Raw genomic sequence first — 23,948 nt, forward strand, 5'->3', positions numbered from 1 at the left:
CGTATAATGGTTGACAAAAGCACTTCCATCCATTTTGTGGCTTAGCCCTCATCCCAATGTCTCTGAAAAGTATTTAACTTTGATGGGGGTAACAGGTCAATCAGTAGATATATATATGGATCTTTGGAAAGTAATCCAGAGTCACATGGAAGGCTTATGCGGCTTATTAAGAAAATTGAAGCTTATGAAATTAAATCGAACATGGCAATATGGATACACAATTGGCCCAGTGACAGGAAGCAAAGAGTGGTGGGTATTTGATATGGAGACTGGGAGAGGTTTTGCTGGAAGGTTCCCAAAGGATCAGTTTTGGATCTGATATCTTTTCAATAAATAATTTTCATAAACAACTTAAATCAGATGTAGGAAGCAGCATTATAACATCACACAAACTTAGCAAAACGGTAGATTATGAAAAGGAATAAAAGGTTAGTATCAGGAATGGTGACCATGAAACCATGGATTGTCATAAGAACCCATCTGGTTTACGGATATCCTCTTGGGAAAGAAATCTGTTATCCTTACCTGGTCTGGTCTATATGTGATTCCAGACCTACAGAAATTTGGTTGGCTCTTTACTGCCCTCTACTCTGAAATGAATTAGCAAGTCACTTAGTTGTATTCAAGACAGCTAACAAATACCTTCTCAAAGATATTTGAGATAGGCAATAAATGCTGACCTTGCTGGCGACACCAATATTCTGTGAAAGATTTTAAAAGATGGATCATTACAGCCTTCAGATTGTGGAGATGCCGGCGTTGGACTAGGGTGGGCACAGTAAGAAGTCTTAAAACACCAGGTTAAAGTCAACAGGTTTGTTTCGAATCACTAGTTTTCGGAGCGCAATTCCTTCCTCAGGTGAATCTGAGGAAGGAGCAGCGCTCTGAAAGCTAGTGATTCAAAACAAACCTGTTGGACTTTAACCTGGTGTTGTAAGACTTATTACTGAGCCTTCAGAATGACACAGGTGCCCATATACACAAACCTTTAATGCTTGTACAGAAAATTGATATGCTAGTTAAAAACACATACAATTTACTTGGGCTTAAAAATAGAGGACTAGAATTCAAAAGCAAAGTAATCATGCTAGAAATTTAGAAATCACTGGCTAGGTCTTAGTTGCAATACTGTGGCCAACTCTGGGCACCACACTTCAGGAAAGGGTAGAGAAGTGATTTATCAGTTTGTTACCAGGGATGAGGGGCTTCAGCTATGAAGGGAAGTTGTAAAAGTTAGGGCTGTTCTCCTTAGAAAAGATTAGCAGGTGACCAAATAGAAACATCCAAGCTAAGGAAACATTTTGAGAAAACTAAACATTATTTCTTCTGGTAAATGAGTCAATAACTAGAGATCATAGATTCAAAATTGTTAGACAAAATATCTAGAAGGGAAATGAGGATCCTCCCCCCCCCCCCCCCCCCCGGGGAAATGAGAAATGAGGATTTTCTTTCTTCCCCCCCCCCCCGCCCATAGGTTTGTCAGGATCTGGTATGCTACACCTGGAATGGTGGCAAAAACGGATTCCATAATTAATTTTAAAAAGAGTTGGACAGGTACTTGAGGATGAGGAATTTACAGGATTATAGACAAAAATGCAGATGTGTGACAAAATACACTCTTCTTTCAAAATAGCCATCAGGGGCACAACAGGCTGAATGGTTTACTTTGGTGCAATAAGTTTCTATGATTCTAACTTGTCAATAATGCCAGACAGGTAGATTTGTTTTTCAATTATTACAGTGATATTGAAGCAGTCCACAGACAAGTTCCAGGCTTGGGCTGAAAAATGTTGGTTATCATATGTAGAACAAGTGGCAAATACTAATCATCTCCAAGATAAGAAGGCCCAACCAGCTCCCAACGTCCTTCAATAAAATGCCAAGTCCCTCACTATCAACCTCTTCCAGGTCACCAATGGCCGGAATCTTAATTGAACTGCCATGTCAAGAGCAGGGCAAAGGAAAGATACTCTATGACAAGGAGCTCACATCTGGGTCGGGATTCTCCGCCGGCGGGATGCTCCATTTTGCCAGTGCCCGGGGGTTTCCCGACAGCGTGGGGCTGCCCCACAATGAGAAACCCCATTGACCGGCCGGCGAAACGGAGAATCCCACTGGTGGGTCGGGGCAGAAATGTGGCGCAGCGGGGCAGAGAATCCAGCCCCTGATCTTCAAAAGCCTTTTCACCACTTATAAAGCTCAATTCAGAACTGTGACAGAACATTTGTATTTAGTTGCATCCATCCAGTCAGTTTGGTACCATCTAGATCAGCTCTCCTGCCACTATATTTAATATCCACCTTCTCCATTACCATTGTAATATAATTACTGTATGTATGATTTATTTATGTATGATTTACAAGATACACTGCAGCACTCACCAAGATCACTTCAATAGTGTTTCCCAAACCCAATGAGCTCTACCACAAAGAAATAGGACAGCAATGTTGTAGTAACACTAAGCTCGCCTGAAGGTAAACTACATCTTGTTTTAGACACGTATTGCTTTTCTTTCATCATTGATGAGTCAATATCCTGGAAGCCCTTAATCAATATAATTGTGGTAATGTCATCAGCACAAAGAATACAAGGGTTCATGCATCACATATATCGTTTCTTTCTTGGTAAATAGGGAAGGGAAATAAATCAGGCAATGTGGAGAATAAATTTAAAAGACAGCTGAATACGGAGGTATTCAATGCAATGTGTTAAATATGGGCATAGTTCAATACATAAGCACCATATGACGGTGGTCTTACAAGACAAGCTACATGTCAATTTATCAAAATTTATATTGGAAAGTGGCTTTCGGAACTTTACGTAAAACTCGAAATGAAAGCAGTTAATTTTTTTATTGCGCAACACATTTGTATTTCACTTGAACATTACTTTCAGCTCGCTTACACATGGAAATATATTTTTAGAAATTCATATGAGGAAGTATTTAAAAACAAACTGAACTTTTACAAGATAGCTTCTGTTCAACTGATAATTCAAAAAAGCTGCATTAAAGACGTTTGAAAAGTTAGAATCATGAATCTTTAAAGTTATACAGGGCATATTCTGGTGATTTCCAGAACTATTTTTATTAAATAACTTGAGCTAACTCCTGTTCCGATAAGAGAGTCAGGAAGCATAGTAGTGTAAAGGAGCCAAGTTAACAGTTCTACAAAAATCAGCTATCAATCCAGGGTATGACACTAATCTGTGGTTTATGGTAATTCAGATCATATACATGTTTAGTCTGAGAAATGTCTGCCAGTTCCTCCGATAATGTGTCAGCAGTTTTCAAAAGATGGGGAAAATAATTAATCAAGAGATTTTTAATTGACTTGAGCGGTGGGTGCACTGATAGGGAATTTCTTCTGAGATTCTATGATTTAGATTGCTGTCAGTTTTCAAAATACTGCGCTGATCCAATTTATTAAAGACACAACATAAAAATTGCAATACAGGTCATACAACCCAACAACTCTTTGCTGGGTGTTCATGCAATTTCCATTTATTATCTACAAATTCACAAACCTCTACTGTCCTCTCAGAGGTCATACCTCGCACTTAACGATTCTCATTTTACTGATATGCTCATAGAATTATGCTGAAGATTTACTGACCCGAAATGTTAACTGTTTTTCTTTGCACAGATACTGCCAGATTTCTGAGCATTTCCAGTATTTTATGCTTTTATTTCAAATTTCCAGCATTCCCATTAGTTTTGCTCTCGTATTACGATTAGACACTATTAATTTTACTTTGAACAAAAATGCCTAATACTGCTTCCTTGCTTCTCTTACCCATGTCATAACTTTTCTTTCTGTTGTTGTTTTTAAATAATACTCATTACCCACTCCCATGTTTTCTTGTTCCGTTTATTTCCAACCATTTTTGAAATATCTGCACTCTGACAGAATTATTAGTGATTCCACAAAAATTTCAAGCTATGCTACAATGGCTTTGATGAAATCAAAAATTCTTCGACTGCTACCACATTTAAGCAAAGAGTCTTCAATGTTCAAACAGTAATTTTACATAATAGTCTTGATATCATTTATACTACACAGAAAAACAAAAGTAAATCGGAACAACAGAACGGTAATAAAACAATAAATTTGGTAAAATAGGAAATCTAGATTGATGAGTTCCAACACTAGAACTAATTCTTCAGTTAACTGGCCTATAGTATGATCTATAAATAGGCAACAGATCTGACCAAATTTAAAAGTTGAATAACTAAGAGGTCTATTTTAGATTTCAAGCAGAAGTTGCAAGGCCCAAAACAAAGCATACAGGAGAAGACAGTATATATTGTCAGAATAGCACAAGACTGCAAGAAATAATTATTGTCAACAAGGGGTATTTGAGATTGAGACAGAACAGGACTTCTAACAGCGTTGGACTCATGAATCCATTGGGTTCATGGGGAAATAATATGATTGAATATCGATTAACTTTAATCTCCTGGTATAATGATGGTATTTCAGATCCTGGAAACTTACCTAGGGATGCAACACACACTCCTAGGATGGTTGACGATATTTCCCACCTTGCTGTCACGTGGGCATTAAGGAAAGAAGAACCAGGTTGTTAGAAATGTGACAAATACTAAGCAATGTGGTGGTCATATGGACATGGGGCAACACCTTGAGGATGCAGCTTCTGCAATTCAAATCCATGCAAAGCATAATTGATGATCAAAGTTTAGGGACTAGCACCCAATTTCCTATATCCAGGCCATCAACACTAAACCTGTACCTGTGCCTTCCATTGTTGTCTCAGTACAGTGCTCTTCAGAAATGCAGTACTTTATTGCATTGTCGCAGTATGGTTTGTGAATACTCTGCAAACTGAAAACACTTGGTCAGATAGGTTTCTCGAAAAATCTAAGAAGCACTGGTGGATTGCAGCTTCATAGAAGCTTAGAGATGGTGGCTGTATATTGTTCATTAGTACTAACATACGTTCATAAAATAAAAGTACAAACACAACTAGAAACTAGAAATTAAATAAAGAAAAACAGAAAAAGCATCAGGAGATGAAGCACAGATCATTGGAGAAAATAAGGCACAACAGCTGATTACAATCAACAGCGAGCATTAGCTTAATTTAAAGTTCAGGGCTGATCATTTTCTGGCATATTCATGATGAAATCACACAATCAATTACAGTGCCAATCATGCCTTGATTAGCTGGGGAATAAGTTCTGATGCATTAGCATATAAATTTGGATTAGTTGCATCCAGCTGAGGTGGTTTAACCTTGAAAAATTAGGACATTAAATGGGTTGTATTACAATATCAAATGCTGTAGCTAGTGCAGAAATAAACAGGAATTGTGTTATTGTTTGAATTCCATTACAATAAATAATTTGACAAAATTTTCTTAAGCAAAATTTGGAAACATTGCACATTAAAAAAATTGTTCTGTGAGTTAGGTTTTAAATAGTACCTTGGAGTGCTAATGTAAGTAATATTACACTTCTAAAAGGATGCAACTTTGAAAGGGAGGTGGTATCTGAGGAGAGGGAACAATTGACAATGGGGGCCAGAAATGAAAGTCTTGTGGCTAGCAAGTTAATGGGAATGGGGTTTAGTAAGGACGAAGTGAGAGATTACATGAGGGGAAATGGGTGAGAAATTTCAGGGCTAGGGCAGGAAGGAATCCAAGGAATAGTTTGACTCCGTGAGCAATGACAAGGAACACTGGTAGCTGAACGTGTCATCTTAACCTTTGGGAAGAAGATGTCTAACAGCTCCTCCCACTTTCTGTCAGAAAGAGTCAAGTGAGGCTGAGATTTAAAGAGTAAAGAAGTCGGGGATTGGGGGCGGGGGGGGGGGGTATCTTTGCCCTTTGCGATGATCCTGAAGTTGCCTCAGCAGGACACAGTGATGCCTGATAGTACTGGTTATCAGCCAGGTCCAATGATGGACATCTAAACATTCCACTCAATGTACTGCTTGATTTGGTTCTACATCTACATATAAACATGGATTTAGAAATGAATACTTTAACTTCTAGGAATATAGTTCACTTTCTTCCATCCATTTCCTCACTATCCCAATTAACAAATAAGGAACTTAAAATTTCCTATCAAAATAATGTTGTTATTCCTACTAATTTCTTGAATTTGTCCACAGATTTAATCTATTTTCCACTGGTAGTTAAGAGATTCTGGCACAAACCTGCTAATTAAAAAATCTTTTTAGGTTTGATCTGCAACCATATTGACTTTTTCCTAAAATCTTTTTTTTCAGTTCCCGCTACTGCATGCGTTCCATCATTCATCGACGTTGCCACTTAATTTCTTATCTATTCTATCATAATTGCTTTATAGCAAGAATGTGTTTATTTCTCAATTCAGTTCGTATGCCAAAAAAGGATCTTGTGTAAATGGTAAGGTGTGTTTCTTATTTTACTCTCCCCAGAAAATGTTAGCTTGACATATACAGACATGAATGTGGCCATCTATATGTAGGACCATCAGCAATGAACAACATTGTAACCACCACAATCTGTAATGCACCCCTTACATCATCAAAGCCCTGGTTTAATGGAGGTCGGATAGCTATCTATTGAGGCTACAGCACAGGGTTACTTGCAAGCTAAATACCAAAAGCAGATGGCTAGAGAGAACTAAAGTATTTCATAACCTAACAAATCAAAGCTTGATTGTAAGGCTCTATCATAACTTGTTGAAAAGTGGTGGGCAATCAGAATAACAGGAGCAAAGGGCTCTCATGAAAATCCCTAACCACAGACACAAATGATTTTGGCACCAGTGTAAGGGACAGGTTGGAAGGGGTTTTTAAGTACCTTCATCCAAAATGCCAAATGAGTGATGCTATTCAACCTACTCTAGAGGTGGTCTCCATCCAGCCAAATCGGTTCACTTCACATGATGTAAAGAAAAGTGGGTACACGCGATACAGTGAAGACCACAGGCTCTTGACAACATCCCGGCTGTAGTGCTGAAGATCTGTGCAGCTGGTCTAGCCAAGACTTTCCAGTGTAGCTACGACACCAGCATTTACCCAACAATAGAAAATTGCCCTCATAGGCGCAATTCACAAAAGCAGGACACATTTAGATCAACCACTGTTATCAGCTTCCTTCCAATTGTCAGTAAAGTTGATTAAGTAATCAATACAGCCATCAAGTAATATGCATTCACTAATAATCTGGTCACTAACTCAGTTTGGGTTCTTTCAGAAGTACTTAGCTCCAAACCTTTGACAGTACTTTTCCGGACGTAGATAGAAGAACAAAATGCAAACAGAGAGATGAGAATAATTGCCCTCAACAACAAAACAGTATTTGATTGACTATTTCAAGTGAGTCCTAACAAAGCTGTGATTTTCTTTTACTGGCGAAAAGGTCCAGTAGTGTCATCAGACTTTCTTGTGGTTAGTAGAGAATAATTATTGCAGACTCAAGATATTGCTATAGGAGTTTCTCAGGACAGCATCCTTGGCCTATCCATCTTTAGCTGCTCCAAGAAAGACCTATCTTCTGTCATAAAGTCAGGAGTAGATGTTGCTCACTAATGATTCAATTGGTTTTGCTGGGAATGAGAATCCAAAAGGGTTTGTAACGCTGGATAAGTAAATCCAAATATAATTTAAGAACTGGCATTTATATAGTGCCTTTCATCTCAGGATGTCCCAAATTGTTTCACAGTCAATTAATTATGATTATTACATTGACAAATATGGAAGTATATCTATGCAAAAATAACAAAGGAGATTAATTTCATAGAATCATAGAATTTACAGTGCAGAAGGAGTCCCTTTGGCACATCAAGTCTGCACCGGCCCTTGGAAAGAACACCCCACTTAAGCCTATCCTATCCCAATAACCCAGTAACCCCACCTAATGAGTTTTGGACACTAAGGACAATTTATCATGGCCAATCCACCTAACCTGCACATCTTTGGACTGTGGGAGGATGAAACCCACGCAGACACAGGGAGAACGTGCAGAAACCGCACAGACAGTGATCCAAGCCGGGAAACGGACCAGGGACCCTGGAGCTGTGAAGCAACTATGCTAACCACCATGCTACCATGCTGCCCTTTGTTTTTGTTGTGCTGGCTGAGGGATAAATTTTGACCTCCAGGGTTCAATCAGTGCCATGAAACATTTTATATACCTGAATATGTAGTTCAGACCTTGGTATATTATCCTATCGAAAAGACAGCATCTGTGACAATGTACTTAGTGCTACAAGATGATGAGCTCAGCTTCTGTTCTGTACTGGGTTTGGAACTTACCCTCAGGAAGAGTGGAGTGATGAACAATTTTAGATTTTATTTTAAAAATATTTTAGATACTGAAGAAATAGGAAATAGCAAGCTTACTTGTTTACAGAAAATACACTGTTCATTATCTGACCAAACATTCCATAAATTAAACAAGATATCTACATCTACCCTCACCAACCAAACATTTTACATTCCCACTGAGCTGGTTTCTCCCTCTTCATTGCTGACAAGAGCATGCCTAAATCCTATTAACTCATACCACAGAGGCTCTCTTTTCCATTTGTCTTTTCTCTCTTTCAACTGCCACCTTCTTCCCAGTCTGCTGCAGCTCTTTGCCCTTGCCTCTTCCTGTTCTGCCACTTTGGTTCAATTAACTCTTACATTCTCATCCTAGCTGCCCGAGGACAAAGCTGTAGATTTGACTAATTATTGTAAATTTAGTTCATTCAAATATATTCATTTGGAAATGCGGAAAATTTAGAAGGTACTATCTAGGTAAGTCCAAGACTCTCAAATGATTGCCATTTATCGGTGGCAAAATGGAAATAATGGGCTACAATTTTTTTTTTTTAACCAGTTGCATGGAGCGAATAATTCTCACGGCAAATAGGATTAGTGAAATGCACTAATCAGTGTTCAAATACGACTTGATTAGATAACTTGCAAGTTTCTAACTGATGTATGCAAAATATTTTATAGCTTCCAAAATCCAGACTGTTTAATTAAATTAATTGCAGTTTTATACATATTTGATTTGATTATAATTTTTTTTAGATATGATTTGTGCACCATTAGAGTAAGTCTATCATTTACATAGCTGGATCCTGCTTGGATATGTGCAAGTTTTCTTTTAAAATAAAAGTAAACTTCGTTGAAATCTTTATTGAGGTAAAAATAAACAGCATGCTAGAATGCTAATGAGCAAAACAGAAAATAGGTGGGGCACAGATGTGATCGAAAACCACAGCTCTGAACCTCAATCATGTTACAGAAAAGGAGTCAAGGCCAATTAAGGAGAAGTACATGGAGGGAAATGCATCTCAGAGCAAACTTCTAAGAGCACCACTGATGGGGCCCAGATTCCCTTTTGGATTCAGTTAAATGCTACAATGGGAGGAAATTGGGGCAGCGGGTGGTAAAAGGTACATAACTAACAAGGATAAAGGATTGATAGAGAGAGATAGGATACATAAAGAAATAACCATTTTACTTTGTGTTTCTTGCTCATCACCTCTCTTTGGCTTTAAAGACTCTAGGAGACCCGAATCAGAAAATATTTTGAACTTCTTGAATATGTCTGCCAAAGCAGGTGATGAATAATAGGTTAAACCAAGATCATACTGGCACCGGGCTATATAGTTTGATTGAGGTTTAATAGCAACATAAACAAAATTATGCCTGCTTGTGTGGCAGCTTTTCATTTGTATGATGACACAAATTTCCGTGCAGAAATATCCATGTTGTGCATCTATTCTCCATTCCTGTTACTTGTGTTGCCAGAAAAACAAGTTAGTTCCAATTCTTTATCTCCTCATGAGATTAAACATGAACAGGATTCCAAAGTCTGGTGCTATTTTAATATTCACAACGTATATTGCACATCTTGCTCAATTTAAGCTAATGAGAATTGATTCAGGTGGAGGAATCTGTTGACTATATTTTATAAAAAATAAAATTTTCTTTCTATTTTCTTGGGTACAATTGCCGATATAGGTTTCTAATTTATATTGCTTATACTCCTGTGGTTACACATCGATGAGTAAAAGCAGTTACAATCCAGTTAATGTAGCTTTGATTCAGAATTGCTTTGTAATACACAGATCGTTGTGACATTCAGGTCCTTTGTCTATCTTTAGGAGTGATTTAAAGATGGTGACTGACGACAAATACAGTCCTGTAGCAGACAACAGCACTTCATTCTACTGATTTTCACTTATGCCGAACTACTTCAAGTAATAAATCAACGGCCGGAGATTCTCCATTCCCTCTGGCAGCGCACCCCTGCGCAAGGTGTGACGCTGAGAAACAAGCAGCTGGGGGACCAGAGAATCCCACCCCATTTCTGGATCGATGGAAATGTCCATTCCTTTTTTCAACTGTTTTATGTACTCTTCAAATTTATAACATCTCAACACTTATTTTACTAACTTGCAGACCAAAGAAACACATAAAAACAAAACTGCAAAGGAGCTGAGCTTTGCAACTTTAAATTATTAAGTACATCTGGTCATGCTGAAAATCTCAAGGAGTGAAAGCACAGCGGTGGTTGGGCAGAATGGAGTCCTCCCCCAGGACTGCAATTTGTTTCTATACTGTTTGTTTTTTCCCCCTTCATTGGTTTAGCCTTGCATACACTCCATCATGCCATGATTTCAGACTGCAGAACTGTGGGCAAGCAAAGGGAATCAGGTGGTGAATGTTTCCTTGGTTCCCCTTTACCTTCGAAGTGCAAGTACAGACATGTTCAATATCCTAAGTGGGAAGTCACATTGAAATTATATGCTAGTTGTAAAAAAAACAATATATTCTGTATTCTCTGCCATTAACAAAATAGCAATGCAGACCAACGTGTTTCTAATGTCAAAAGTTGCGATTGGAGTAGAGGAGAGAGGCTTAGGGATTCAATTTTAAACTACAAAAATGACTTAGCCAATTCACCAAGCTTAAAATTCCTTCAGCGAGATTCTCCGACCCGCCGCACAAGTTTTCTGGTGGGGTGAGCCCCTGCGTGCAGCAGGATTCTCCACTCGGCAGCTGGCCAATGTGGTTTCCCATTGTTGGCAGCCCCACACCGTCGGGAAATCAGTGGGTGCAAGTGCGCTGCCAGCGAAATGGAGGATTCCACCGACGGAGAATCCAGCCCCTTTACTTTTCAGTAGCCTGAGAAGGCTCTCAGTGAGGGAAGTGCTCGAAGCTTGAAATGTTATATTCTTCCTCTTCCCTATCACTGGCAGATTTTCTGGCACTGATTACCTGAAGCCTTTGAAAACGTATTGGGATCAGTGTCGGAAGTCCAAGGTGAGTACAATGCCCAAACCACAGCAGTTCCATAGAATTCCCATTTAAGGAATATGTAAACCAAAGGTTAAATTGTCTACTTCCATAATTCAGCCAATCGCTGCACAAAAAACTACAATAATTTAATCTGAACGATCTAAATAGCACTAAATTTCCATTTTACCATGTTAAAATTGAATGATCAAATAAGTGGAATTATGCTAATTTTGGATTAAGCAGATTATTCACAAAAAGAGTGTGTTTGACCACATTGAAAATACTCCAAGAACATGGCCCTGTATCACATAAAAAATTAAGTGGGTCAGAGCATTGTGCATCATCACTCCAATCTGTAAAAAGCACTCGGGAGTTTGAGGAGCATGTACTGGTTGAATCTCAGAATATAAATTAGTGGCAATAAAGGGAAGTAACCTGTAGACTGGAGGGCAAGATTGAGTACTTCTTAGCTGATCAATCTGGTGACATGAACCTGATAAGACTTGCATTTAAATGAAGGGTACTATCTAATTATCGATAGCTTATTAAATCACTCATGTAGCTGTAGAGACATTTATGGTGGGGTATCAAGTCACAAATAGCAGCAGCCTTCCACTACCTCAGCCAAGTAACCATTATTGAACAGCAAAGTTAAATACAGAATGCCAGATGCTTTTTCACGACAAGTAGCATGGGTGGGAAAGAGCATTGATTTTGGAGCAGTAGGCCATTCGGCCCATCGAGTCTGCTCTGCTAATTGATTATGGCTGACATGTTCCTAATCCCCATTCTCCTGCCTTCTCCCCATAACCCCATATCCCTCAAGAAATCCCCTTATCAATGAAAAACAGCAGATTTGTGCTTGAGGTGCTGTTATCTACAGGACTACAGACCAAGAGCTGGAAAGGTGGAATTAGACAGAACAGTTCTTTCTTAGAACATAATAAAAAAACTAGGAGCAGGCAATTTAGCCTCGCGAGCCTGCTCCACCATTCAATACGATCATGGGTGATCTCATCATGGTTGCAACTCCACCGATCCTGCCCATTCTACGTAACTCTTCAACCCATTACTAATTAAAAATCTGTCTAATTCCTCCTTAAATTTTACTCACTGCCCCAGCATCCACCGTATTCTGGGATAGTGAATTCCAGATTCACAACCTTTGGGAGAAGTAGTTTCTCCTCATCTGTTTTAAGAGGGCGGCAGAGCGGCAATGCTGATCGGCTGTTGCGGGGAGTGATTTGCCTCCGGTGCAGTCACTGCGACGAGACGGAGCTCTCAGTGAGGATAGACTGCGGGGACAAGTTGAGGCAAGTATCCTGCAGAGGGCGGCAGAGGGGTGACGCCGATTGGCTGTTGCAGGGAGTGAATTGTGGAAAGCTGCTGTCGGGTGAGTTTCTAGAACTAATATATTTCAGGCAGTGGCTAAACCCGAGACACTACACAGGTAGTGTCTTCCACCCATCCTCCTCCTCTAACCAAAAAAAAAGACTGTGTGGTGAGTTGGTGAGGCAAGCTTTTGTTTCCTTTTCCTCTCTCCATCCTTCCACCACCTCTAACCTGCGGGGAGTGTGAAAATTAGGTAAGCTTTTTTTTTCTCTGTAATTGTCAAGTGGATAAATGGAAGGGATGGCAGAGAGGGCAGTGCAATGTTCCTCCTGCAGGATGTTCAAGGTGAGGGACACCGTCAGTGGCCCTGAGTTCACCTGCGGGAAGTGCACCCATCACCAGCTCCTCAAAGACTGTGTTAGGGAACTGGAGCTGGACGAACTGAGGATCATTCAGGAGGCAGAGTCAGTTATAGATAGAGGCTACAGGGATGTAGTTACTCCTAAGAATGAAGGTAGCTGGGTGACATTTAAAAGGAGGGGGAAGAAGCAGTTAGTGCAGGGATCCCCTGCAGTTGTTCCCCTCAATAATAGGTATACCGTTTTGGATACTGTTGGGGGGGGGACCTACCAGAGGTAAGCCACGGTGACCAGGTCTCTGGCACTGAGTCTGTCCCTGTGGCTCAGAAGGGAAGGGGGGAGGGCAGGAGAGCACTAGTTATTGAAGACTCTACAGTTAGAGGTACAGATAGGCAGTTCCCGGGTGCCAAGGTCCGTGACGTCTCTGATCGTGTTTTCAGGATCCTTAAGGGTGAGGGGGAGCAGCCACAAGTCGTGGTACACATCGGTACCAACAACATAGGTAGGAAAAGGGACGGGGATGTAAAACAGGAATTCAGGGAGCTATGGTGGAAGCTGAGAGCCAGGACAGACCGTGTTGCCATCTCTGGTTTGCTGCCAGTGCCACGTGCTAGCGAGGTGAGGAACAGGGAGAGAGTGCAGTTAAATACGTGGCTACAGGGATGGTGTAGGAGGGAGGGTTTCAGTTACTTGGATAATTGGAGCACATTCTGGGGAAGGTGGGACCTGTACAAAAAGGACGGATTACACCTGAACCAGAGGGGCACCAATATCCTGGGAGGGAAATTTGCTAGTTCTTCGGGGGGGGGGGGGGGGGTTAAACTAATTTGGCAGGGGGATGGGAAACTGATTTGTAGTCCAGGAGATAGCATTGCTGGAGTTCAGGAAGTTGAGAGTAGTGCAGTACTGAGGAAGGTACCAAGGTCACAAGAGTGGACCTGCAGGCATGAAGGTGGTTTGAAGTGTGTCTTACTTCAATGCGAGGAGCATCAGGAATAAGGTTGGTGAGCTTGAAGCATGGATTGGTACCTGGGACTACGTTGTTGTGGCCATTACAGAGACGTGGATAGAACAGGGGCAGGAATGTTGTTGGAGGTTCAGGGGTTTAGATGTTTCAGTAAGATTAGGGAAGGTAGTAAAAGAGGTGGAGGAGTAGCATTGTTAATCAAGGATAGTATAATTGCTGCAGAAAGGCAGTTTGAGGAGGATCTGTCTATTGAGGTAGTGTGGGCTGAAGTTAGAAATAGGAAAGGAGCGGTCACTTTGTTAGGAGGTTTCTATAGGCCCCCAAACAGTAACAGAGATGTGGAGGAAAAGATTGCAATGCAGATTTTGGATAGGTACGGTAGTTACAGGGTAGTTGTCATGGGTGACTTTAACTTTCCAAATATTGATTGGAACCATTATAATTCGAATAGTTTAGATGGGGCTGTTTTTATCCAGTGTGTGCAGGAGGGTATCCTCACACAATATGTGGATAGACCGACAAGAGGCGGAGCCACATTGGATTTGGTACTGGGTAATGAACCGGGCCAAGTGTTAGATTTGGTTGTGGGAGAGCACTTTGGAGATAGTGACCACAATTCGGTGACTTTCACGACAGCAATGGAGAGGGATAGGAACATATGACAGGGCAAGTTTTATAACTGGGGGAAGGGTAATTACGATGCGATTAGGCAAGAATTGGGAGGCATAAGTTGGAAACAGGAACTGTCAGGGATAGGCACAATTGAGATGTGGAGCTTGTTCAAGGAGCAAATACTGTGTGTCCTTGATATGTATGTCCCTGTCAGGCAGGGAGGAAATGGTCGAGTGAGGGAACCATGGTTTACAAAAGAGGTTGAATGTCTTGTCAAGAGGAAGAAGGGGGCTTATGTAAGGATGAGAAAACAAGGTTCAGTTAGGGCACTTGAAGGATACAAGATAGCTAGGAAGGAGCTCAAGAAAGAGCTTAGGAGAGCTAGGAGGGGGCATGAGAAGTCCTTGGCGGGTAGGATCAAGGAAAACCCCAAGGCTTTTTACACTTATGTGAGGAATAAAAGAATGACTAAGGTGAAGTTTGGGCCGGTCAAGGACAGTAATGGGAAAGTGTGCATGGAGTCTGAAGATATAGGAGAGGCCCCAAATGAATACTTTTCTTCAGTGTTCACAAAGGAGAGGGGCCATGTTGTTGAGGAGGATAGTGCGATACAGGCTGGTAGGCTGGAGGAGGTAGATATTCGGAAGGAAGATGTGTTAGAAATTTTGAGAAGCCTGAGGATAGAGAAGTCTCCTGGGCCTGATGGGATATATCCTAGGATTCTTTGGGAGGCGAGGGATGAGATTGCAGAGCCTTTGGCTTTGATCTTTATGTCCTCACTGTCTACAGGATTGGTGCCAGAAGACTGGAGAGAGGCGAATATTGTCCCCTTGGTCAAGAAACGGAGTAGGTATAACCCTGGGAATTATAGGCCGGTTAGTCTCACTTCGGTCATAGGTAAATTATTGGAAAGGGGCCTGAGGGATAGGATTTATGATCATTTGGAAAGATACAGCTTAATCCAGGATAGTCAGCATGGATTTGTGAGGGGTAAGTCTTGCCTCACAAGTTTGATTGTATTCTTTGAGGAAGTAACTAAGTACATAGATGAAGGTAGAGCAGTTGATGTCATATACATGGATTTTAGTAAGGCGTTTGATAAGGTGCCCCATGGTCGGCTCATGCAGAAAGTAAGGAGGCATGGCATAGAGGGAAATCTGGCCGATTGGATCAGTATCTGGCTATCGCATAGAAGACAGAGGGAGGTGGTAGATGGTAAATTTTCATCCTGGAGCCCAGTCACCAGTGGTGTACCACAGGGATCAGTGCTGGGTCCTCTGCTATTTGTGATTTTTATCAATGACTTGGATGATGGAGTTGAAGGATGGGTTAGTAAATTTTCTGATGACACCAAGATTGGTGGAGTAGTGGATACTGTGGAGGTCTGAGGTAGGTTGCAAAGAGACATTGATAGGATGCAGAGCTGGGCTGAAAAGTGGCAGATGGAGTTTAACCCTGATAAGCGTGAGGTGATTCATTTTGGTAGGACAAATTTGAATGTGGATTACAGGGTTAACGGCAGGGTTCTGAAGAATGTGGAGGAGCAGAGAAATCTCGGAGTTCATGTCCATAGATCTCTGAAAGTTGCCACCTAAGTGAATAGAGCCGTGAAGAAATGTTAGCATTTATTAACAGGGGGATTGATTTTAAGAGCCGTGAGGTTATGCTGCAACTGTACAAGACCTTGGTTAGACCACATTTGGAGTATTGTGTGCAGTTCTAGTCACCTCATTATAGGAAGGATGTGGAAACATTGGAAACGGTGCAAAGGAGATTTACCATGATGCTGCCTGGATTGGAGGGTAGGTCTTATGAGGAAACGTTGAGGGAGCTAGGGCTTTTCTCATTGGAGCGAAAGAGCATGAGAGGGGATTTAAGGTGTATAAGATGATGAGAGGGATAGATAGAGTGGACGTTCAGCAACTTTTCCCTCGGGTGGATGTAGCTGTTACAAGGGGGCATAATGAGGCAGCACGGTAGCATTGTGGATAGCACAATTGCTTCACAGCTCCAGGGTCGCAGGTTCGATTTTGGCTTGGGTCACTGTCTGTGTGGAGTCTGCACATCCTCCCCGTGTGTGCGTGGGTTTCCTCCGGGTGCTCCGGTTTCCTCCCACAGTCCAAAGATGTGCAGGTTAGGTGGATTGGCCATGATAAATTGCCCTTAGTGTCCAAAATTGCCCTTAGTGTTGGGTGAGGTTACTGGGTTATGGGGATAGAATGGAGGTGTTGACCTTGGCTAGGGTGCTCTTTCCAAGAGCCGGTGCAGACTCGATGGGCCGAATGGCCTCCTTCTGCACTGTACATTTTATGATTCTATGATAACTATAAGGTTCATGGTGGAAGATATAGGAGGGATGTCAGAGGTAGGTTCTTTACTCAGAGAGTGGTTGGGGCGTGGAACGCACTCCCAGCTATGGTAGTGGAGTCGGACACTTTAGGAACTTTCAAGAGGTTATTGGATAGGAATATGGAATGCACTAGAATGATTGGGAGTAGGTTGATTTGATCTTAGTTTCAGACTAGTTTGGCACAACATCGTGCGCCGAAGGGCCTGTACTGTGCTGTACAGATCTATGTTTGCTACCCCTTATCGTGAGACTTTGACCTCTTGTTCTAGAATGGCCCACAAGAGGAAGCACCTGCTCACATCTACTTTATCCATCCCTTTTATCATCTTCATACCTCAATTTGATCTCCCCTCATTCTTCTAAACGCTGGAGAGCAAACGCCTAAACTGCTCAATCTCGCTCCAATAGACAAACCCCTCCCTCATCTCTGGAATCAAACTAGTGAACCTCCTGCCTCTAATGCCACTACATCTTTCCTCAAATAAGGAAACCAAAACCGTGCACAATATTCCAGGTGCTGTCTCACCAATGCCTTGTACGGTTGCAACAACACTTCCTTACCTTTACACTCTATTCCTCTAGGTTTAAATTCCAACATTCCATTTGCTTTCTTTATTATCTACTGTACCCGCATGGTAGTTTTCTGCAACTCATGCACGAGGCGCGTGATAGCCAACACTCCGTTGCCATCTAAAACATGTGCACGTTTAATGTGGGTCGTTGGATCACTGTCTGTGTGGAGTCTGCACATCCTCCCCGTGTGTGCGTGGGTTTCCATTTACTTGGATGATAGGGAGTACTGCTAGCATTTCTTCTTTCATAATAATCTTTATTAGTATCACAATTAGCGTACAGGTGGATTGGCCATGCTAAATTGCCCCTTAATTGGAAAAAATTAATTGGGTACTCTAAATTAAAAAAAATATATAATCTTTTAGTGTCACAAGTAGGCTTACTGCGAAAATCCCCCAGTCGCCACACTCCAGCCCTGTTCGGGTCTACGGAGGGAGAATTGAGAATGTCCAATTCACCTAACAAGCACATCTTTCGGGACTTGTGGGAGGAAACCGGAGCACCAGGAGGAAACCCACGCAGACACAGGGAGAACGTGCAGACTCAGCACAGACAGTGACCGAAGCTGGGAATCGTACCCAGATTCCTGATGCTGTGGATTGGATTGGATTTGTTTATTGTCACGTGTACCGAGGTACAGTGAAAAGTATTTTTCTGCGAGCAGCTCAACAGATCATCAAGTACATGAGAAGAAAAGGGAATAAAAGAAAATACATAATAGGGCAACACAACATATACAATGTAACTACATAAGCACTGGCATCGGATGAAGCATACAGGGTGTAGTGTTAATGAGGTCAGTCCATAAGAGGGTCATTTAGGAGTCTGATGACAGTGGGGAAGCTGTTTTTGAGTCTGCTCGTGCGTGTTCTCAGACTTCTGTATCTCCTGCCCGATGGAAGAAGTTGGAAGAGTGAGTAAGCCGGGTGGGAGGGATCTTTGATTATACTGCCCGCTTTCCCCAGGCAGCGGGAGGTGTAGATGGAGTCAATGGATGGGAGGCAGGTTTGTGAGATGGACTGGGCGGTGTTCACGACTCTCTGAAGTTTCTTGCGGTCCTGCCTGAGCAGTTGCCATTCCAGGCTGTGATGCAGCCCGATAGGATGCTTTCTATGGTGCATCTGTAAAAGTTGGTAAGGGTTAATGTGGACATGCCAAATTTCCTTAGTTTCCTGAGGAAGTATAGGCGCTGCTGTGCTTTCTTGGTGGTAGCGTCGACGTGGGTGGACCAGGACAGATTTTGGGAGATGTGCACCCCTAGGAATTTGAAACTGCTAACCATCTCCACCTCGGCCCCGTTGATGCTGACAGGGGTGTATACAGTACTTTGCTTCCTGAAGTCAATTACCAGCTCTTTAGTTTTGCTGGCATTGAGGGAGAGATTGTTGTCGCTACAGTGACGCTACTGTGAAGCAACAGTGCTAGCCACTGTGCTACTGTGCCGCCTATAACTAGCAGGCAGCATAATCAAAGCCCCCTCTCACCCAGGTTATTCTCTCTTCCAACCTCGTCCATCAGGCAGGAGGCACAAAAGTCTGAGAACACGCACAAACAGATTCAAAAACAGTTTCTTCCCCGCTGTCACCAGACTCCTAAATGACCCTCTTATGGACTGAAGTGATCTTTCCACGCATCATTTTTACTGAGCAGCAGTACAGTCCATATGCTTCACCCGATGCCTGTATCTATGTATTTACTTTGTGTAGTTATCGCATGTCGTTTGTTTTTCATGTATGGAACGATCTGTTTGGATTGTACGCAGAACAATACCTTTCACTGTACCTCGATACACCTGACAATAAATCCAAATCCAAACCCTTGATTCCTTAGCCTTTCTGCTAAGTTATTTGTGTCTTTCTCCATGAACCCGAACTAAAGTAGTAAGCAAAATGCAGTCCAGCAAGTTAAAGGCATTTAATATCCTTCACTTGTAATTCAAATTTTCAGATAGCAAAATAAATAATTATGATTAAAATAGAAACTAAAACAAATATAAACACACATAATTTTTAAGATATGTACAACTTCTGCATTATGGAAAAAATTTACATTCCATAAATATAAAAGGAGCTTTTCAGGACAAGTCATATTGTTAATTGTGCAATTAGTATGCCATTAAAAAAACAGTTTACATTTCATTCAACAAAATGCAAATTTTTCCAGGATTTTTACAGCAAGACTAATAGCATGAATGTTAAATATGAAAAATATCTTTATGTATACATGAACAGGCTGGGAAGAGAGATACGGACCCCAAAAGTGCAGGTTTTAGTTTAAACAGGCATCATGATCGGTGCAGGCCTGGAGGGCCAAAGAGCCTGTTCCTGTGCTGTAGTGCTCTTTGTATTTACTGGTTGAAAACCACAGAGGGGAAGAAAAACTGAATCATTCCAGTAACTTGAAAATCAGATTTTAAGATAGCTGTACATTTGTACTATTACCTTACAGATTCCAAAATCATTAAAATGGAGGCAAGTTGTCGAGAAAACCATCAAAGATGATCACCCTGAAGGAGGTGATCATATGTAAAGAACAGTAAGAAGTCTTACAACACCAGGTTAAAGTCCAACACGTTTGTTTCAAACACTAGCTTTCGGAGCACTGCTCCTTCCTCAGGTGAATGAAGAGGTATGTTCCAGAAACATGTATATAGACAAATTCAAAGATGCAAAACAATGCTTAGAATGCAAGCATTTGCAGGTAATTAAGTCTTTACAGATCCAGAGATAGGGGTAACCCCAGGTGGTGTATTGGTTCTGGGTCCTTTGTTATTCGTGGTGTATATAAATGATTTGGAAAATAATGTAGCTGGTCTGATTAGTAAGTTTGTAGACGACACAAAAATTGGTGGAGTTGCGGATAGTGAAGAGGATTGTCAGAGGATATAGCAGGATAGAAACTGGTTGGAGTTTTGGGTGGAAAAAATGGCAGTTGGAATTTAATCTGGACAAGTGTGAGGTAATGCACTTTGGAAGATCTAATGCATGCAGGAATTACACAATAAATGGTATAACTCTTGCGGGTACTGACAGGTGGAGAGATTTTGGTGTGCATGTCCACCGATCACGGAAAGTGGCAATGCTTGTGGATAAGGTGGTCAAGAAGGCATAGGGCATGCTGGCCTTCATCGGTCGAGGCATTGAATGTAAAAATTGGCAAGTTATGTTGCAGCTGTACAGGACCTTAGTTAGGCCTTGTTTGGAATATTGTGTACAATTCTGGTCGCCACAGGATGTGGATGCTTTGGAGTGGGTCCAGAAGCGGTTTACTAGGATGTTACCTATGATGGAGGGCATTAGTTAGGAGGAGAGGTTAGATAAACTGGGTCTGTTGTCACAGGAACGACGGAGGTCGAGAGTTGACCTGATAGAGGTCGACAAGCCTATGAGTGGCATGGACAGAGTGGATAGTCAGATGCTCTTTCCCAGGGTAGGAGAATCAAGTACCAGGGGACATAGGTTTAAAGTGCATGGGGAAAAGTTTAGAACAGATATGCGAGGCAAGTTTTTTTTACACAGAGGGTGGTAAATATATGGAACACACTGCCTGGGGAGGTGGTGGGAGCAGGTACGATAGCAGCATTTAAGGGGCATCCAGACAAATATATGAATAAGGTGAGAATGGAAGGATATTCCATAAGTGCATACGGTTTTAGTTTAGGCAGGTACCATGGTCTGAGCAGGCTGGGAGGGCTGAAGGGCCTGTTCCTGTGGTGTATTGTTCTTTGGGGGTGAATGAGACATTTGCTCTCCAATTCACAAAACATTCTGACAATCGCATGGGTACTCAACTGGGTGAGGACAAAACATTCCATGGAATCACTTCAGACAATGAACTCTGGCTGAGAGAGGAAATTATCCAGCCATAATCTAATCATGTAGAGCATGAACCTGAAATCCACTAGCCGTGACAACATTTGTTGGAGCTGTCAGTTGGAGAGGATCATGTAACAAGTCAACTTGTCTTTGTTTGTGTTTAAGAAATTGCGTAAGAAATTATTATTATATGCATCTGAGCTAGGCAGTACCTGTAGAAGTGACCACCATACAATCATTGTGGAGATGAGGTCCATCTTCATATTGAGGATACCCTCCATCGTATTGTGGGGGACTAACACCAGGCTAAATGGAGTAGATTTTAAACAATCTAGCAACTCAAAACTGGGCATCCATGAGGTGCTGTGGGCCATCGGCAGCACCAGAATTGCACTCAACCATAATCTGTAACCTCATGGCCCCGCAGATCCTCCATTCTACCATTACCAGAAAACCAGCGGATGAACCCTGAATCAATGAAGTGCATAAGTAGGCAAACCAGGAGCAACACCAGGTATACTTAAAAATGAGGTGCCAACCTGGTGAAGCTACAACACAAGACCAGTTGCATACCAAACAGGTATGGATTCCACAACCAAGGGCTCATATCTATCCTGTCACATCCAGTCAGGGATGGTTGTAGGCAATTCAACAATAACTGGTGGAGGAAGCTCCACAAATATCTCCAGACCTCAATAATGGGGTTGCCCAGCACATCTGTGCAAACGACAAAGCATTTACAACCATCTTCACCCAGAAGTGCCGAATGGAATATCCATCTTGGTCACCTCTGGAGGTCCCCAGCATCACATATGCCAGTTTCCAGCCAATTAGATTCACTCCACGTGTTATCAAGAAACTGTTGAAAGCACTGAATGCTTCCAAAGGCTGTGGGCTCCTGACAATATTTTGGCTATATTATTGAAGAATTATGTTTCAGATCTTGTCACATCCCTAACCAAACTATTCAGGTGCAGCTACAATACTGACATCTACCTAGCAATGGGGAAAGAGGCCCAGGTGTACCTTGTCCACAAAAAGCAGGACAAACCTAACTTGGCCAATTACTGGCTCATCAGCCTACTCCAGATCATCAGTAAAATGATGGAAGGAGTCAACAGCGACTTACTCAACAATAACCTGCTCACTCAGTTTGGGTTTCACCAGAACCACAGCTCCTGACCTTATTACAGCCTTTGTCCAAAACTGGACAATTGAGTTGAATTCAACAGGTGAGGTGGGAGTGACTGCCCTCGACATCAAGGCAGCATTTGATCAGGTGTGACAGCAAAACTGGAATCAATGGGAATCGGGGGGAAATTTCTCCATTGGGGTTGGAGTTGTACCGATCACAAAGGAAGATAATTGTGGTTGTCGGAGGTCAATCATCTCAGTCCCAGGACATTGCTGCAAGAGTTCCTCAGGGTGGTGCCCCAATCATCTTCAGCTGCTTCATCAATGATCTTCATCTTAAGGTCAGTAGTGGGAATGTTCGCTGATGACTGCCCAATGTTTAGCACCATTTCTGACTCCACAGTTACTGAAGCAGCTTGTGCCCATATGTTGCAAAACCTGGACAACATTCAGGCTTGGCCAAATATACGGAAGTGCCAGCAGTGACATTATCCAGTAAGAGAAAATCTAACCACTGGCCATTATATTCAATGGCATTACAATCACTGAATCGCCTTCCATCAATATTCTGGAGTTACCGTTGATTATAAACTGAACTGGAATAGCCATATAAATATTGTGACAACAAGGGCAAGTCAGAGGCTGGGAATTTTGTGACAATTCACCTCCTGACTCCCTAAAGCCTGCCCACCATCTACAAGGCACAAGTCAGGAGTGTGATGGAATACTCTCTACTTGTCTGAATGAGTGCAGCTCCAACAACACTCAAGAAGCTAGACACCATCCTGGACAAAGCAGCCTGCTTGATTGGTACCTCATCCACCACCTTGAACATTCAGTCCCCCACCACTGATGCAGTGTACCTTGTACAAGATGCACTGCAGTAACTCACCAAGGATCCTTTGATAGCACTTTCCAAACCAGTAACCTATACTAAGGGCATCAGATGCATTGGAAAACGACCCCCGACAAGCTCTCCCCCAAGCCGCACGTTATCTTGACTGGGAATCAAATCGCCGTTCCTTCAATATCGCTGGGTCAAAATCTCCCATCCTACCAACACTGCGTGTACCTACACCGGACTTCAGCTCACTACTGTTGTGGCGTGTTGGGTACTGTTATAACCTGCCTGATTCCTACTGGCTGGGGACTATTGCCTATCCCACAATCCTTAGTGAGTATGACCTCCCCCAATGAGGAGGGCAGAGAAATCATTAGCAGAGTCACCTGCATAAATAGAGCTGGCCAGCGTGGAACCAGCTAGAAAGGAGAGAGCAGTGGTAGAGTACTGCTGCTGTTGTATATATGTAATTGTAAATAAAGTTATTTCTTTCAATTCTACAAACTTGTGCTGGCTAGGTTATAGAAGGCAGAGAGTAGCAATGGAAGGGTGCTTTTCTGATTGGAGGGCTGTGACTAGTGGTGTTCCACAGGGATCAGTGCTGGGACCTTTGCTCTTTGTAGTATATATAAATGATTTGGAGGAAAATGTAACTGGTCTGATTAGTAAGTTTGCAGACGACACAAAGATTGGTGGAATTGCGGAGAGCGATG

At 42.0% G+C, this 23,948-nt stretch overlaps 1 protein-coding gene across 8 annotated transcripts in view; it reads right to left on the minus strand.

Annotated features, from left to right (window-relative positions):
• Nucleotides 1-23,948, minus strand: part of LOC140388542 (solute carrier family 35 member F5-like) — a 191,310-nt gene that overhangs the window by 66,539 nt on the left and 100,823 nt on the right. For 6 of the 8 annotated variants that reach the window (XM_072472938.1, XM_072472980.1, XM_072472957.1 and 3 more), the window contains one exon: nucleotides 4,497-4,547. The exons of the other annotated variants lie outside the window; for them this stretch is intronic. In XM_072472938.1, coding sequence (XP_072329039.1) covers nucleotides 4,497-4,547 — 51 coding nt within the window. The remainder of the gene's footprint in view (nucleotides 1-4,496; nucleotides 4,548-23,948) is intronic. 8 annotated transcript variants of the gene reach the window in all.

This window comes from Scyliorhinus torazame, chromosome 2 (assembly GCF_047496885.1).
Source record: "Scyliorhinus torazame isolate Kashiwa2021f chromosome 2, sScyTor2.1, whole genome shotgun sequence".
NCBI classification, from domain to species: Eukaryota; Metazoa; Chordata; class Chondrichthyes; order Carcharhiniformes; family Scyliorhinidae; genus Scyliorhinus; species Scyliorhinus torazame.